General features: G+C 42.5%; 1 protein-coding gene across 10 annotated transcripts in view; it reads right to left on the reverse strand.

Annotated features, from left to right (window-relative positions):
• arhgef1 (Rho guanine nucleotide exchange factor (GEF) 1) overlaps positions 1-16,068 on the reverse strand; it is a 42,410-nt gene that overhangs the window by 10,889 nt on the left and 15,453 nt on the right. For 3 of the 10 annotated variants that reach the window (XM_083989111.1, XM_083989107.1, XM_083989110.1), the window contains exons 2-15: positions 14,465-14,551; positions 14,243-14,356; positions 12,000-12,098; positions 10,565-10,607; positions 10,325-10,430; positions 9,089-9,229; positions 6,784-6,813; positions 5,747-5,858; positions 5,491-5,563; positions 5,246-5,275; positions 4,620-4,820; positions 3,780-3,921; positions 2,654-2,665; positions 1,568-1,732 (exon numbers count right to left, since the gene is read on the reverse strand). In XM_083989111.1, coding sequence (XP_083845237.1) covers positions 1,568-1,732; positions 2,654-2,665; positions 3,780-3,921; positions 4,620-4,820; positions 5,246-5,275; positions 5,491-5,563; positions 5,747-5,858; positions 6,784-6,813; positions 9,089-9,229; positions 10,325-10,430; positions 10,565-10,607; positions 12,000-12,098; positions 14,243-14,356; positions 14,465-14,515 — 1,319 coding nt within the window. In that variant the 5' untranslated portion in view covers positions 14,516-14,551. Of the gene's footprint in view, positions 1-1,567; positions 1,733-2,653; positions 2,666-3,779; positions 3,922-4,619; positions 4,821-5,245; positions 5,276-5,490; positions 5,564-5,746; positions 5,859-6,783; positions 6,814-6,902; positions 7,290-9,088; positions 9,230-10,324; positions 10,431-10,564; positions 10,608-11,999; positions 12,099-14,242; positions 14,357-14,464; positions 14,552-16,068 lie in introns of those variants that run through there. The other 7 variants (XM_083989109.1, XM_083989112.1, XM_083989114.1 and 4 more) reach the window with 6 other exon arrangements.

Raw genomic sequence — 16,068 nt, forward strand, 5'->3', positions numbered from 1 at the left:
TGGTAAAAACTTTTGAATGTTTTGACGAAGCACCAGCTGCCCAGGATTTGAGCAGATAGTCCCTGTGGCAACTCCACCTGTGCTCTGGTTGTATCTTTCTCTGTCAGAGGTTTAGGGTTTGACTTTTAAGGCTTCTTTCAGATCAATTCTGAAACTGCGTGGCAGCAGAGTAGGTGGCCCATTGCATTCATTCGATTTAAAGAATGTGGTCACAGTGACCCTGATCACCTCCGAAGGTGGTCTAAGTGAATGTCAAATGTGTCCTCAATGCATCTCAGGGGTTTTCATGTCTGTACTGTCCACTTGTGAATGGATCACCCAAGATGGATATTAATACCAAAACCAAAGATTACAACACCTGCAAAGTGGGTGTGACTTGGTTGTTGGTTTGGGATGCACTTGCACCACCATATCTTTTCATAGAAAACTTCTGCTGTATGGTTTCAATTTTATGATAACAAATTATTACAATTTAGAAATACAGGATTATATATATATCATATAAGTTGTTGTTTACAGAACCTTTAAAGACTGCTATCAGCTGCACTTTAAGATCAATATTGTTTTGCAAAATCAGGCAGACCAATTGCTGCTGTAGCTCAGACTGACAAATAACAAGTAATGATTTAGGTTCAATTGAGCTGCACTTAAGAGAAACACTATAATGAAATAGGACAAATTCAAAAGCTATGGCAGTTTTCTCCTACAAACCATCACATGTTTCACTTCTTATTCTACTACAAATAAATTCACTTAAATCCACTACAAATAAATTCACTTAAATCCACAATAGCACAATTCTTCAGGTTTCATTTTTGAGCTTTGGTGCTTTACCACTCTAGCACTTTATTTGCAAACATCCAGCAGCTCCTCCCTGATAACAGGAGGTGCCATTGTAATGATTTTTATAAAGCAGCTCCATACAATAAAAACAGCTTCACTGCGGTCAGAAGGAATAAAAATGGAGAAATGTATTAGAAATATCTGAATGAACAATTCTCGGCTTACTCTGGCTCCTTTACTGTTCCCCTCCGAGCCTTGACATTTACAGTCAACTAACAGCAAGTAAACCCTTAATAATGGGCTGCACTTCATGTTTACCAAATGCTCCATATTGACCTAACTCAATAAGCATTCCCCTGAAGAGCTTAGTGTCTGACCCGGCACTGAGAATGAGAGTGCTGTTACTCACTCCCGGTCGGTCACAGCAGTCAATAGTGAGTCAGTAAACCTGTCAGCCAGATTGATTCATTTCACAGGAGACAACAGACGTGTGCCCTTTAGAAATAAATTGTACTTATCCACATTATCCACTTACCCACTGCCACTCGCGTATACAAAGACCAATTTAAATATGCCTCCTGAGTGATCTACCCAATAGTTCTGCATGAGCCAGGTACATTTGCTCCATCAATAATAATCTCATTACTGCCCATCATTTTAGTTTAGCTGCCATCTGGTTATTTTCGGGACTGCTGCGCCGTCTCTTAGTTTCTGGCATCCTGTCTGTCCCTGTTGTGCTCCTCTCCAAGCCAGAGGCTTTGAGAAAGGGGTTTGTCCATCTTACGGATGGAGGTGCTGGGGGGTGAGCGGGGCGGGTGTTGTTGTCGTGGTAGAGAGCGGCTGGAGGTCCACATCACTACGGGAGCGGGACTGTTTGGCCCTGGAAGAGCCACGGCGACGAGATGAGTGCCGGTCCACGCGAGCACTCTCGCTACGCATCACTTTCCTACTGTAGGGAGGGAAGGTGGGAGAGGATGGGGGAGTAAAGGAGGGAGGGAGGGAGGGAGGCAGGGAGGGAGGAAGGGAGGGAGGGAGGGAGGAGGGAAGAGGGAGGGGGGAAGATAGGGACAGTATAGAGTGAAGGAGTGTTTGGGATAGAAAAAAAGGAGGGAACAAATGCAACAGAGGACAGATGGATGAAAAAAAGAGTACGGAAAGTACGGAAGGAGGAAACGAGGACATTTCAAAAGTAAAGAAAAAACATTGTTGAAGGGAAGGACAGCATTAAAAAAATCCCAATTGTATATAGTGAGTTAGGGCAGGCATTATGTTATGAGAAGGACAAATAAGATTGAGGTAGAGAGGATTTACACAAGAGAAGTAGTTGTCAAAAGAGGAAAAGGAAAAAAAATCACATCAACAAAAGAGAGAAAGAGAGAAAATGAGTCACATTTATATATGCATGACATCAGACATGCATATATTAGTTAGACAATGAATCATTTAGAGTATGCTTCATATGAGTTACTACAGACGAGTTACTGGCAACAACAGTATGTTAAGGGAGGCCATGCACTGCTTCGACTCAGCGTACTGTATGTACCAAATGTTTTTGGTTAAGAAACTTGAATAGTCATTTGTCTCAACAGGTCTCCTCCAACTTCACACAGCGTGCATACAAATCATCCACTAAACATAATCCAACTGAGCTCAACAATCAGGCTAATTGTACCTCCTTTACAAGCTCATTAATATACTTAGCCATGGTGTGTTTGTGTGTTGTGTATCAGCATGGATGCACACGTCTGAGAGTGTGGGGTTTGTGTGGATGAGTGAGTGCAGAGCTCTGTGTTTGGGATGTTGTGTGTGACATGTGATCAGTATAAGGCCTGAAGCATGTCCATGACTCTGTCAAGGCGCTGAGACCCACCTTGTCTTCCGTCTGTAAAAACACGGGACACCACAGCGTTACACACCCACCTTCACACAGCTATTGTAAAAAGCCAAAGAAACAACCACAACATGCAAATGCTCACACCCCCAAAAAAAGAACTATATTCTAAACCGCCATCAAGGAGTATGCTGCCAAATATGACGCCAAAGCCCCTGGCACAACATGTAACTGCACACACTGACTGTGGAGACAAGCAGGACAGAGGACGGGCCCTGGCCACAACAGATGCAGACACCTTGAAAAGCACAAGGGACAAGCAGCAAAAATGATATGAAGTGATAAACTAGCAATATATTTCACTTTTGACTAAGTTTTTTTTTTTTTTAAAGTTAAATATACTTTTTTTTTGTTTGTTTTTAATATGCCAACCCTGCTTACTGGGTAGAAAGCTTAAGCACGGAAGCTCATCTATAACCATAACAAATACAAATGTCTCAGCCTAGAACAAATCACCAGAGTACATTTCCAACATGTGCCTGAAACCAATCGAAAAAACGTAACAAAACAAAAAAAAAGAACAAGAATTGTACAATGTTTGTATGCAACAAAAACTAAGATGAAACTCTTAAATGAACATTAGAAGATGCACGACAGGACAAACACTAAGACAGGAGACATAGAGGACAGATTGATATTAGGAGGAAAGCACACGTGCCGAGGAGAAGAAAAGAGGGAACGAGGCCATGAGGGAGAGGGAAGACAAAAGGGTTGGAAGGGAAGACCGGGTCCGAGTTCACCTGTTGAGGATCCTTCTCAAAACCGCAGGCTCTGTTAGCTAGCGAGCAACGGGCAGCATGACAGAAGCTTGCACACAGCAGGGACAGACCGCTGCGGGAGTTTTACCACGCTCCCTCAGCCTGACACATTTAGCCGCCCCCCTCCCCTCCCCTCCCTCCCCCTCCCTCCCTCCTTTCCCCCTGGTTGTTGGCTCTATACAGTCTTTACATTGGACACCTCCATTTCAATCTGATTATAATCTGATTACAATCTCTAATCCTGTCGCTGCTCATACTCTCTTACTGTGTCACTGCGGTTATGATCTCACTTCCTACGTGCTAACTCTCACTATTACCGTCTCCGTCCTCCTCCTCCTCCTCCTCACCTGTCTTTCTCCGGGTTCTCCTCTGTGGGGGTGTCGCTGGGTGAGGCGGGCTCCCCGATGAGCGGCCCTCCGACCAGCCCGACAGGGGACACATCGCCCCCATCTGTCAGGGTGGGAGGCTCTAAGCGATTGCTTGAGAGGGCTGGAAGATCAGAGAAACATGTGAAAACAATTTGGTGTTTTCATCCACTAAATCAACAACTGTATATCCTTCATTATCCATCTTCATTTTAATATAAGAATAAAACACATCTATATGCATGTGATATTTACATAAGCGTAACACATGCAAACAAATGCAAAATGCACCTCTCACTTCAAATGGTACTACATAGTGGTATTATACTGTTTATAGAGCTGTAAGCAATTATTACACTTAGATATGTGTTGTTCAGGATCCAGATTTTGTGGCTTCAGCTACAGTTTGAATTATGTTTATTTATCTATTTCATTTAAGTAACAGAAGCTCCTGTCAAAATATAACATTTATCTCCATCACTTCATCAGCTGGTTATCGTTTTTTTCAAATATGTTTGTCAAATTTCTTAAAAATTGAAGCAACAGACAATAAACACACACATATATAATAATAATAATTAATAAAAAATAAAAAAAAACTTGACACAAACCATAAAGTGGAAAAACAAAGTACACACAAAGAGGCTAATATCAGAGTTGAATGTCCACTTGAATGCACCAATTATGTATAAATAGATACTCTTTAGGGGGGTTAACTACAGTTTCAAGTACTCCAGGATAGTCAGCTGGTTATTGTTACAAACTAAAACAACAGACCAGTGGTCCACCCCTGATGTCACACTACAGGATGAGCAGGCTTACCATCACCGAGTGCAGAGTCAGGACTATTGGTGGTGCTGATGTTGTTGCCTGAGACATCGGGGGCCTCTAGCCCAGGTAGGGCGGCGGGGCCTCCGCCTGAACCAGACTTCCTGCTGGGCATGGACAGGATTGGAGGGTCGGTCAAGGAGCCTCTGGCAGGAGCCGGACACTTTCGCTCCTGAGTCCCTTTCTCCTTTTCCGCTGAAGAGGAGGGACGAGAAGGATAAGTTTAGAGGACCAGAGCTACTGATAAATCAGATACAGAGAAACAAAAGGGTCACAAAGGGGTTTGTGAGATAGACGAACAGACAAGATCAGTATGGTGCAATCAGGGCCTCTGCAGTAAATGAAAGCGTTAGTTTGGTATGAGAGAAACATCCACAACTCTGAAACAAGTGTATGAAACAAGTGTGAGATGTGTGAGGCTTTCTGATGATTACAAACTACACAGTTAAGACTAAACTCTTCAAACACCCACCCGGGAACATAGCATCAACTACACAGTGCCCCGCCCGCATCCCCTCCCAGTTTGACTTGGGACATGCAGACATGCTTATGGGTTGATTAGTAGGGATGGGACCATTCTACAGATAAAAGAGGGGGTGGGAACTCTAGACGACTAGTACCTTCAGCCTCCATTTTAGGTTTGACCTCAGCTGTAACGGGAAAGAAGGGCAGGACAACAAGTTCTCATATGTGGACCATTCATGGACATCAATAAGTAATCACACGACATAGTCATTTTAAATGCCACTAAAAAAATACATTAACAAATTATTTGGAAAACAGTCAGAAATAAACGACTAGATACAACAACAATGTGATGGGGCTCATGTGTGATGTTTGCTAAGTCTCAAAAGCAAATACATACTGTTGCCTGCAATCCAGCTAATGCCAGGAAACACCCCCCTGGGCTTCCCCTTGGTGGATTCATCCTTCTTATTCTGGAAAGCAACACAAGTAGAACAGAAGAAAGAAGCTCAGATTATAAAGACATGTAAGAGCAGCAAAGCTACAAATGGTACCCCATAAAGATTTAATGACAAACAGTGAAGTGCATTTGTTGACCTGTCTGACTGCTGTTTTATTTATTGGTTTGGTTTCTCCGGCAGGAGAGGGATGGTTACCTTTACTAGCTGTCTCCTGAAGAAGCCTCCTCTGGACTTCTTACTGTCCACCGCTCTGGTTTTAACCCCAAGGTGCTTCATGTAGAAGGCGACCGCCGAAAAGATGGATTGGCTATGGCACAAAGAAGAGGAATGAGTTAATTGATATTTTGTTATACTGTTTACTGCATTGTTATGCATTTGCTAATAGTCCTTTTCTGCAGAATTGAATAAAGATAGACATTCCTGGCAATGCTTCAACGAAAAGGGATCTATCCTTGGTATATTTCATATTAAAGGAAGCAATAAAGGGCAGAAATGCTGCAGTGGTCTCTGGGGTCACTGATGCTGAGAGAGACTCGAGATGAAATGGATAGTGCAGATGAGGGAAATAAAACGTGAGGATGAACAGGAGGAGGGACAGATGCAGGGTGGAGAGTTGAAGATATCCAGAAAGTGAGGAGGAGGAGGAAGAAGAGGAGGAGGAGGAGTTGGACAGGAGGAGGGAACAATATAACACAAAGAGATGAAGGAGGAGCTGAGAGGAAAAAAGTTGGGAGTAATATGAAAAGGACGACGGGAGGAGCCTCTGGGGAGGTCCCACAACAAAAGTACATGTGTCTCTCAGCACCAGTCACGGCAGAGCTACAGAGGGTACAGTCTGAAGACCCCGACAAGTCAACATAAAGAAGATGGGTTGCAAAGCACCAGAACTGTTCAGGGAAAAAAAAACATTAAAAACCTACTGAATGAACTGCATAGTTTGATAATTCACGGGGCAGCACATTAATTAAGAAGTAGAAAATTCGAGCATCACTTTATAACATAGACTATGGTGAGAATTTTTAAGTTATTTGGGTGTCGTCTCTTTAGCAACTCAACGGAAAGATGTTGTAATGAGTATCTGATGCGCTTTTACCTCATGCAAAAATGTTGTGGTTTGACCACACCCAAGCATAAGAGATGCATGCAAAGGTCAGGTCAGCTCATGTGCACATACAGAACATTTATTATTATAACCTTTCTCTTCACTGGGAGCAAAAAAAAACTTTACTCACCATTTTTCCTCGTCTGCGACAATTGTTGGTCTGAAAGAAAAAAAAACAGAGACATACGTCAGTGATGTTGCTCCTGCACAGGAAAAGACAACAGAGCAATCTTGCAGCATCGAGCTCACCTCTTCCTTTTAAGTAGCATTTTCTCTCTCTCTTGCTCGACTGATTGTTAACTGTGTTTTGGGCCGGTGGAACCTGAAGTGACTATGCTTTTCCTGATCCAACTCAAAGCTGATTGTAATGTTATTGTGTTCAGAGAAGATGCAATTGAACATATTCTAAACTTTGCAACGAAAAGAGAAAAAAAAAGTGCAAAAAAAAAAAAAAAGATCAAAAAAGTGAGAGATGCATCAAAAAGCTGCACCTCTATCTGATAAAACTGTTTTAGAAAATCAAAATCAAACTTGCAACTGCTGAAGATTTGATGAAAATCTCAAACTATTTTGTCTCCGGACTGTCTAAAACTTTATCTGCTCTGGTTTGCCTCTCCAGCAAAATCGTCTGCAAAAGGGAATCCGAACTCAAGAATGCTCCAACGCGGCGGAAATGTCTATTTAAGCATGTTTTTGTCTGATGCAACATGCAGGCAAGACTGTGGAAATTGGACACTCATGTTTTGCTATGAACATAAAGGATGGGAGGGGTTTCCCCTGGATTTCCCTGCTTAATCCAATGAAATGGTGCGGTCGCCTTGTTCTCATCAACAGGGAGACCAATGAGAAGCAGATGGGGGGGTGAGGTCACTGTGTTGTGGTCCGCTGAGGAAGGGGCTGTGTGGGGGTTACTGGGTACAAGTGTGTGGGAGAACGTGGGAGTGAGTGAGGGGAATAGAGAGATGATTGTCAGAGGGGGGATGAATGGAGCTGAGTGAATGAAGCAACTGTGCATCGGAGATAGAGATCCAACTGTGTGATCGTCGCTAAGAGAGGCAAAAACTGAATTATAACATCTTTGTTACAGACTGCTCTGCAGGCTTTTTGAGTCCGACAGTGTGGTTACATCCACAGGATGCTGCTTGTGCACAGTGCATCTCCTTTTCATTTCTGCTGTTCACTTTTTTCCCTCTCTCCTGACAAGATGAAGTTAGACAGTCTCCTGCCCTCTCCCTGGCCTCCCCTCTCTCTCTGTTTGACTCGCCTCTTGTTGAGGATAACACATTGTAGTTGGCCACGGGGTCAAGGATAGATTAACTTTCCCTGCAGATCTCTTTCTTTCTGTCTTTCTTTAACCGTCGTCCGGGGCGGGAGCCATCCAGCATCGATAACCCTCTGGCCCTCGCTCTCCCCTTCTCTCTTCCGATGTGCAACCCCTCCACCGCCGCCTCCCCCCCCCTTCCTCTGAGTTGGCAAAATGCCAGGGGAGAGCCTTCCTGCCAGCGTGGCAGTGCTGACTCCATCTTTTCCTCTCTGTCTCCTCATTTCCTTCTTGCTCTATTGTGCTTTCTTCCAATCACTTCAGCTCTCTAGTCCAGTGAGCCTGGTTTTCTCCATCTCCTGCTGTATTTGTCGCTGGGCTTAGTATTGAGTCGGTTATGTGCACGGCTGACGTCGACTGTGCCTACTACTACAGAGCTTTGTGAAGAGTGAAGCGCCGATTTCAGAGGGAACAGATCTGATTTTAAACGGCTTTGACAGACCAGTCATGTTCTCAGCTTTGAGCATAGAGCAGCAGGTAATAGAGAGAAGACTATTTCCCCACTGTCCAATTACTGCTGGAGAGTTTTCTTTTAATAATATCCTCATGACAACTGAGTTGTTGTTGTTTTCTTCTCTGTAAGAAATGCACTTTATTTGAGGAGTTTTTGTTTCCAGGCTTCTGTCAAATTGGACTGATAGTCACAATTCTTCAGAGACAACAGGAACCCAAACAGGAACATACAAAAAGGGACTTTCTAGTTATTAGTTCCTCTGGTGCCACAGTTACAGGAACTGTCTGGTCAAACAAGGAATAATAATTGCTCAGTGAGTACCAGTTAACACCAGTTGCTGTGGCTGGGAGCCAGTTTGAAGTTCAAATTTGAGTTAAATTGAGGCTGCAGGGAACAAAAGATTTAATAAGTATTATGCTACAGTCATTTAAACTGATTTAAACTGCTGTATGGATTATTAGCTGTCAAGTTTAAAATCTCACTATTAGCAGCATGTGATAGAGAGTTTGAACTGAGATGCCCCTTTGAAATTTAATCTAAAATGTAGACTTTATTTTTTGCACTATTTATTCAATAATGTTAATCCAACCCTCTGCAAACAAGTAGAGCCACATCAACTCTTCCTCATGCTGCCTCTAAGCAGCAGGGACAAACACTCACTGTGTCTCCGACATCTTGTCCAGCAGGTTCTCGGCCACAGACTTCTCTTTCATCTCCATCGGGACGCGGTCGGTGGGATAGTGGCTCTCCACGTCGACCAGCTCGGCCTCATTGGGGGTCATACCCATCATCCTCTTCTGCCTGTAGCGAGACAAAGCCGGAGCAGTTTGGCACAGAAACACAGACACAGAAAGTTGATTCATGTTTTTCTCCTTTTCAGCGAGCGGACACATAAAGCAGCTGAAGAGGACTGTTTCTGTAATGTGGCTCTTCATGCCAGGCTACTGAACAGACAAGCTCTTTAATTCACGAGGCAAATTCATTCAACATTCACCATCCTCTCTGTGATTTCCATATTTGTGTCTTCTAAGGTTTTGATTTTCTGAATGGACAGTCCCATCTAAGATCAGATCATTTTTGTGTTTATACTCATCCAAGTCAGTCTAAGATGTTAAATAACTAACCTAAGCTGCAGCATCACAGACAGGAAGTGCTGAAAAAGACAGTAAGACATCAGGATGTCTTTTTCTCAAAGGAAGTCTTGAGTAATAGTTGCTTGCAGCTGAAAGTAGGGTAATTAGATTTTAACAGATGTTAGAAAAGTATCAGAAGCTAGATCTGAGGCACCATTTTTGCACACAGTGAACTGGTGAGGTGAGGAGCCTGCAGCCTCTTACTGCAATTTGGATGAGCAATGCCTTTTATTATGTAGAGATTATGAGTAAATCATGTTTATGTGTCAAATATGAACATTCAAAGGTGGTTTCCTCCGGGGTGGGTTGCTCCTCTGAGGCAACTTTTAACTCTCTCTCCCTCGCTCTTACTGTTACTCTTTGATGTTAAGAGATAAAACTGCTTTGCAAAATTGTCGGAAGTCATGTTAACCACAATTAAAAATCACATAAAAACTGTGAACTTGAAGCGAGCTCACCTGCTGGGTGACTGATTTGAACATTTATCAAACCTCAGATACAATTACAGGGGAGAGTTTCAGTTATAGTTGTGCTGAGACGCATGAAAGGTACTAAAACACATAATTTCCCCAGGTATACACACAGGACATAATATTACATAATATACTTTTTTTTAATTAAGGTTAAGGAGCATAATGTCCTTCAACACATGCCAATCATTATCAGTCCCAGAGCAGCTCATGAACTGAGCTCAATAGTGTAGATATTTAAAATAAAAGTCTGGGGTATAATAAAGACTGTGTTCAGGCTGAGGGCTTCTTACCTGAAGTCTTCAAGCTGTTTGGCCACTTCAGCAGCCTGTAAATACTGGACATCCTGAGCATAGCGCTTTTGGGTGTCCTCAGAGAGGAGATCCGGACGGATTCGGTCTTAGAGAGTGAAGACAGAGGTTAAGTCAGAGGTAGTGACACAGACCAGGTAACACCAAGCAGGGCTGTGGTGTACATAGATTATTAAGAAAGTGTTAAGACTGAATTAATTATACCACAGGAAAATAACCTACCCAAGTCAGTGGCTACATGTACTGGTACTGTCACTCTGAGAATCTGTAATTTGAAGCAAAAGACAAAATAGGTGCAAAGATAATAGATAATAAGAACTTTTTTGAAGGCATATGTAAGATATCAGGGATTCAATAAATTAGAGGACTGACTCTTTAAACAACTGAGTCGTTCTATTTTTTGCTCTATATGTATTGCTTCTTGGTTTTTTGTGGACCCAGGGAAAAACATTATGGCATCAAGGGAGGAGATGCAGTAGCTAGATATAACCACAAGGGGTCATTTGAACACTAGAAATAAAAATAAAAAAACCTATTGGAAAAAGAAATACAGATATTCCAAATAGCAGATACGTTGTGCTGTCACTGCCATGAAAACAAGCACATGGGCCAACTTTAAGTTGAAAGGTTTCCAAAGGAGATGGGGGGTTAAAAAAAAAAGGGGCTAAAAGAGGATGATTCCCACGATCCTGACAGGAAGCTGTGGGGTCGTGCAGGCAGAACAGGAGGGAGAGAGTGTGCAGCGCGGGCCAGCTGAGCTGACAGACGCGCACAGTGTGATGAGCGTCGAGGAAGAAACATAACAAAGGGGTGACAGAGACCAGGTGTGTGGGGAGAAGTGACGGGAAAAGACGCAGCCAGTGGAAGGTGGTGCACAGACACAGGCCACGCAGCCATGCCCCAACAAGGAAAACATTTGCACACAATGTCCTCCAATGTCCCCCCTGGGTCCGGCTCAGAGACTACAGCTGATTACATCGAATTCCTGTTGATACAACACATTATGCTACAAATATCATATCCATATTGTGAAGTGATTTTGAATCCAATGTGGATTGTCAAACACTGAAAGACAAAGAAAAAAAACTGAGTACTGAGCTTCAGTCCTTCATTATAGGACCACTGGATGAATTTCAAAGCATAAACCCATGCAAGCATAATTTGATATGTGAAGTTATACAGCTTCTGCAACATCTGCTAAGGTCATCACTATAAAGCAATGAAGTCCAAACAGTGCGGTGGAGGTCTTCACTGACAGACGCTGTTGCATCCTTCCCAAAAAGGAGCTGAAATGACCTCAGTTCAAACACTGCCTAAGAATATGGGATCAAATCTCATGAGGATATCAGAGCAACTGTGCTTCTTTATGAAGGATTCGCTTATCCCATATCATTTCATCTCTTAGAGCTCTTTAGCTTTTAGATAAAGCATTCATTCATAAACCAATAAAACACGCACGTGTCTCATTATCACTGGGTGTTTTCACATACTCCTCCTGACTAACTATTTTTATTTAACCTTAACTTTACAGTACATTCTCCTATGTGTTTCCCTTCCTGTCTCTGGCTTCATGACTGTCTGGGCCGTTCGTTATTCACGTTCAATTTACATGCAGGCAACATTCTTGCAAGAAATTCAGCCGCAGTGAGCTACTTACTGCACCCTTGTCCAAGAAGTTGCTGTGGAACTCCACAAATTGCTTCTTGGTCTCTTTGGAGCTGAGGGTCCTGAAGAGGTCAGCGTGGAGGTAACACAGCTGAGAGAGGAAGGACAGAGAACCAGTGAGTGCTGATGAATTTCAATTGCTTTTGCACGCTGCTCCACCGTTACCTGCATATCTGATATTACTATACACTCACTTGTCAGCGCAATAGGGCACTAAAACTAATGCAGTGTATTATAACAGTTCTACTGTGACTCAGTTTGAAAAAACAACTGAGTTGAAGAGGCGCTGATTAGACTCTATGCTCAGTTTGGAGGCTGAGATTTGTGCTGCTGTTCAACTGTTTTGCATCAAAGAGCTGTGTTTGCTGCCACGCCCACCACCAATGATTGGAATATGGGTGGACAAAATAATAGAACATCTGTCAACATTATGAAATCATTTGCATTAACTTCACTGGTTATCTTAGAAGTCAAGGTGATGACATAAGTCATCCAATCACTGGGACTAATTGGATTTTAATCATAAGGGCATAATGCCACAATCTCATTGTTTTGAATGCTACAATAATTTTTGATGTATAATCTATTATGTGTAAATCTTGGGTTCACATCAAAACAGAAACTAGCCGACTAAGCAAGCAGCCGTTCACCCAACGTCACTCTTTGTGTAAACTCTACAGGAAACAACACAACTTCTATTCTCCACATGGACAAATGGGACGAAAAAAGGAGAACAAGGAAGAGGAATAAGGGAGGGAGGGAGGGAGTGGGGGAGGGGGCACCATGGCTTTGGGAGGTGTACAGTAATAGTACCTGTGGTAGGTCACGGTGTCTGTGTGCGGAACAAAGGGGAAAGGATAGGCAGGCTTTTATAGACACACTGATTCACATGTAGTCACACACACACACAAACAGGGTCAAGTTTGGAAATGTACACTCTTGTCCTGTTGGTGAAAGCTTATAGGGGTGTATTAGAGGTGGGGGAGGCCCCACATAATTATCACCATACTTAAAGCACAATACAATACTATTGCAAGTTGAAACTTTTTTTCATATCCTATATATGAAAAGTATTGCAATAAAAATACATGCAGTCATAAAAAGTGCTCACTTATTCTAGTACAAAAAAATTGAATTCAGATTTTCAATTTATAATAAAGGATTCATATTTGATGTCCATGAATCCATATACTGCCTCAAAATATCATGATACTGTGCTGTACTGATGTTTCCCCTCACCCCTAGGATGTACGAGTTAAGATTTTGCTTTCATAATTAATTAATCTGATCAGGTGCATTGACTTTGAAGAGTGGACTCTAATGCATATAAGATCTGAACAAGCAGTTTCTATTCACAGGTACAGTAAATGATTTGACTGATCTCAGGTATTTGCCTTGAGGTCACTGTGTTGAGTTGAAAGTGCAATGACTGAAGGAAACCCTCTGTTGATATACAAAAAACCTGTATCTACTGGAAATACTTGTTCTACATTTAGCCGGGACTCCTTCAGATCATGCTTATCTTGCTCACTCTAACAGACCAAACCGTGGAGCTGCCACATGCCCACATCACACTTCAAAGGGTTTCAAAACCGATGAGAGTCAAAATAAGACGTCTGGTTGTAATAATATAAACTGCTGAACAGAAATGTTTTTCTGTTTTTCTAGAGTTGAACAAACAGTCATTTGTGATCAAGTTGGATCTCAGTCCTCGGAAAATTCATTGTAATTATTAACTTAGCCACATTTGTGCAGCTCTTCATCACATAGTTTGGACCGTGGAGCAGGATCAACACCTACACACTGACTTTATTATAAGCAATACCTATCTTTCAGCCCAAATGGCTGCAAAAAATGATTTGTGGTATCCATTCACAACCATTATATGGACAAATACTGCTGCACGGACCCCCCCCCCCCCCCCCCCCCCCCGTAACTCAGAGAAGCCACAGAGGACTCTGAAAATTCTCACAGCTCTTAGTCGACATGAGGGTGAGTGAAATTTGAATTTGAATTTTGGGTGAACTATCCCTTTAAGTTCTTTTGATGAATACATGAAACATTTTATATACTGCAAGAAAGGTTAAGTGCAATGAAAAATTCATGTCATATTCCCTACTGTCGTTTTAATTATCCTGGCTGAATGACACACCCAAACAAAAAAATGTGATTAATGTGTGATTAATCTGTCTGTTGAACACGCACTGACTCAACACTTTTGGTTCTGGTTCTCACCATGGGAGCAGGGTCAAACTGTAGAAAGACATGTTGCATGAAGACCAGCAGGTGGGTCGGCCTGTCCTTCAACAGCTCTATATTGTTAAAGTATGCACACTGGTCCTCCACCGTCTGACAGAGGGAGAGAGAGAGAGAGAACATGCAGAGAAAACAATTGATTGAGCAATGGTAATAAAAATGGCATCAAACTGATACGATTAGAGAATTTTATTCACTCACATCATTAAGATCATTCTCAAAATCCTCATCCTCAGCCCCGATGATGCTCATGGCTGGGTTAGAGCAATGAGCCCCAAACACACCCTGCTATGGAGACAGAGAGAGAGAGGGGGGAGGAAGGGAGGGAGGGAGGAAGGAAGAAAACAAGACAATTAGCAAACCATTATGTGCTATACTTTCAACTGGCAAGCTATCGCTCTGTGACGTCGTGAGCCCCCGCTGAGCAGAGCCAGACATGAAGCCAGATTAAAGTTTGGACAAAGTGAACTTTCCCAGTGGAAAACAACATCAAGCGGAAAAGAGGGAAACTGTCCCAGCATCCAATCCGGCTTTGTGAAGGGTGAGACGGGCTTGATGCGTTACATCTCTTGAGGTTTCGTGAAATAAGTTGAATCCCATTGATATGAGCAAAGAAAGGAGGAGGGAAGCAGGTAAAGAGGCCTGCACCTTCTCACGTCCTTTATCATGAATGACTAACTTTGCTCTGTTTTATTTTATTTAAAAAAAAATGTCTTTAACTGTGATAATGAGAAACCACTGAGGGAGCTTTACTTGGGTTCAGTAAACCTTATTCTCTCTTGGAATAAATCATCAGGCTTCTGGGAGCAGGACACTGAGAATGAACTGATAACGAAGCAATTAAAAAGGTTTTTAACTAAATAAACTCAACTGTTTTGTTGAGATCAGTTTCTTCTGCGCATCGCTTATAAGTCCTGGTTCCCCCCAGGCCAGACTAAAAAATTTAGTTTGGGTGTTGAACTCAGGGGAACAAATGATTCAGGGAGTAACATGCAGTGCAGACTTTTTCTAAAGTTGAAAAATCTTGCCGCTGGAAATTGTTTATTCAGCCTGGTGGTGTTGTTCAGTAATCCACTTAGAGGAAAACCGTCACGTAGCTGCCATGACATAAACCCTCCAGGTCTAGAAATGAAACTAGACCGATCTGAAATTAAAAAGGTTTATTGATGCCAGTCCGAGCCTTTGAAATCCATGAATGGGGGAAAAAACGGCATTGGAGCTAGTGACCAATTCATCCCTGCCCTTCACACCCCACACCACTTCCCCTGTACGCATACACACCCAACAACACAAACAACACATAGCTCCTTGTATTCAGCTCTCTGAAGGCTGCAGACTCGGAGCCGCCACCAGGGAACACCCAGACCCACACAAATGAACACACATCAAAAACACAACAACACAAAAGGCCAACGGCTAGACCGTACGTTTACCATTGTCCACTGCTAGGTGAGTGCAGAGGGCAACGTCTGACCGGTGCCAACGAGGTGTAAGGTGAGAGAGGAAAAGGGCGTTAATGGTCTCTGCACAAGAAAAACCCATGGGGCAACAGTAAGGAGCTTATTAAAGAATTTATCAGGAACTTATCGTAAAGACTCTAAATTATGAATTCTGTTATACAAGGCCATTATTCATTATAGGAACAAATTATAATGTTCAAGAGGTTTGTCTAGGCTGTAACACCTCTGATCATATAGCTTATCTGATTTCAGTTACAGTAATTCAGGTCTCTATCAATTCAACCTTTATACCTTTAAACCACTATTGTTGTCCTTATATCTTGTAGTGCATTTTTTGCTTTTAGA

Source organism: Trachurus trachurus (assembly GCF_905171665.1).
Source record: "Trachurus trachurus genome assembly, chromosome: 16".
Lineage (NCBI taxonomy): Eukaryota > Metazoa > Chordata > Actinopteri > Carangiformes > Carangidae > Trachurus > Trachurus trachurus.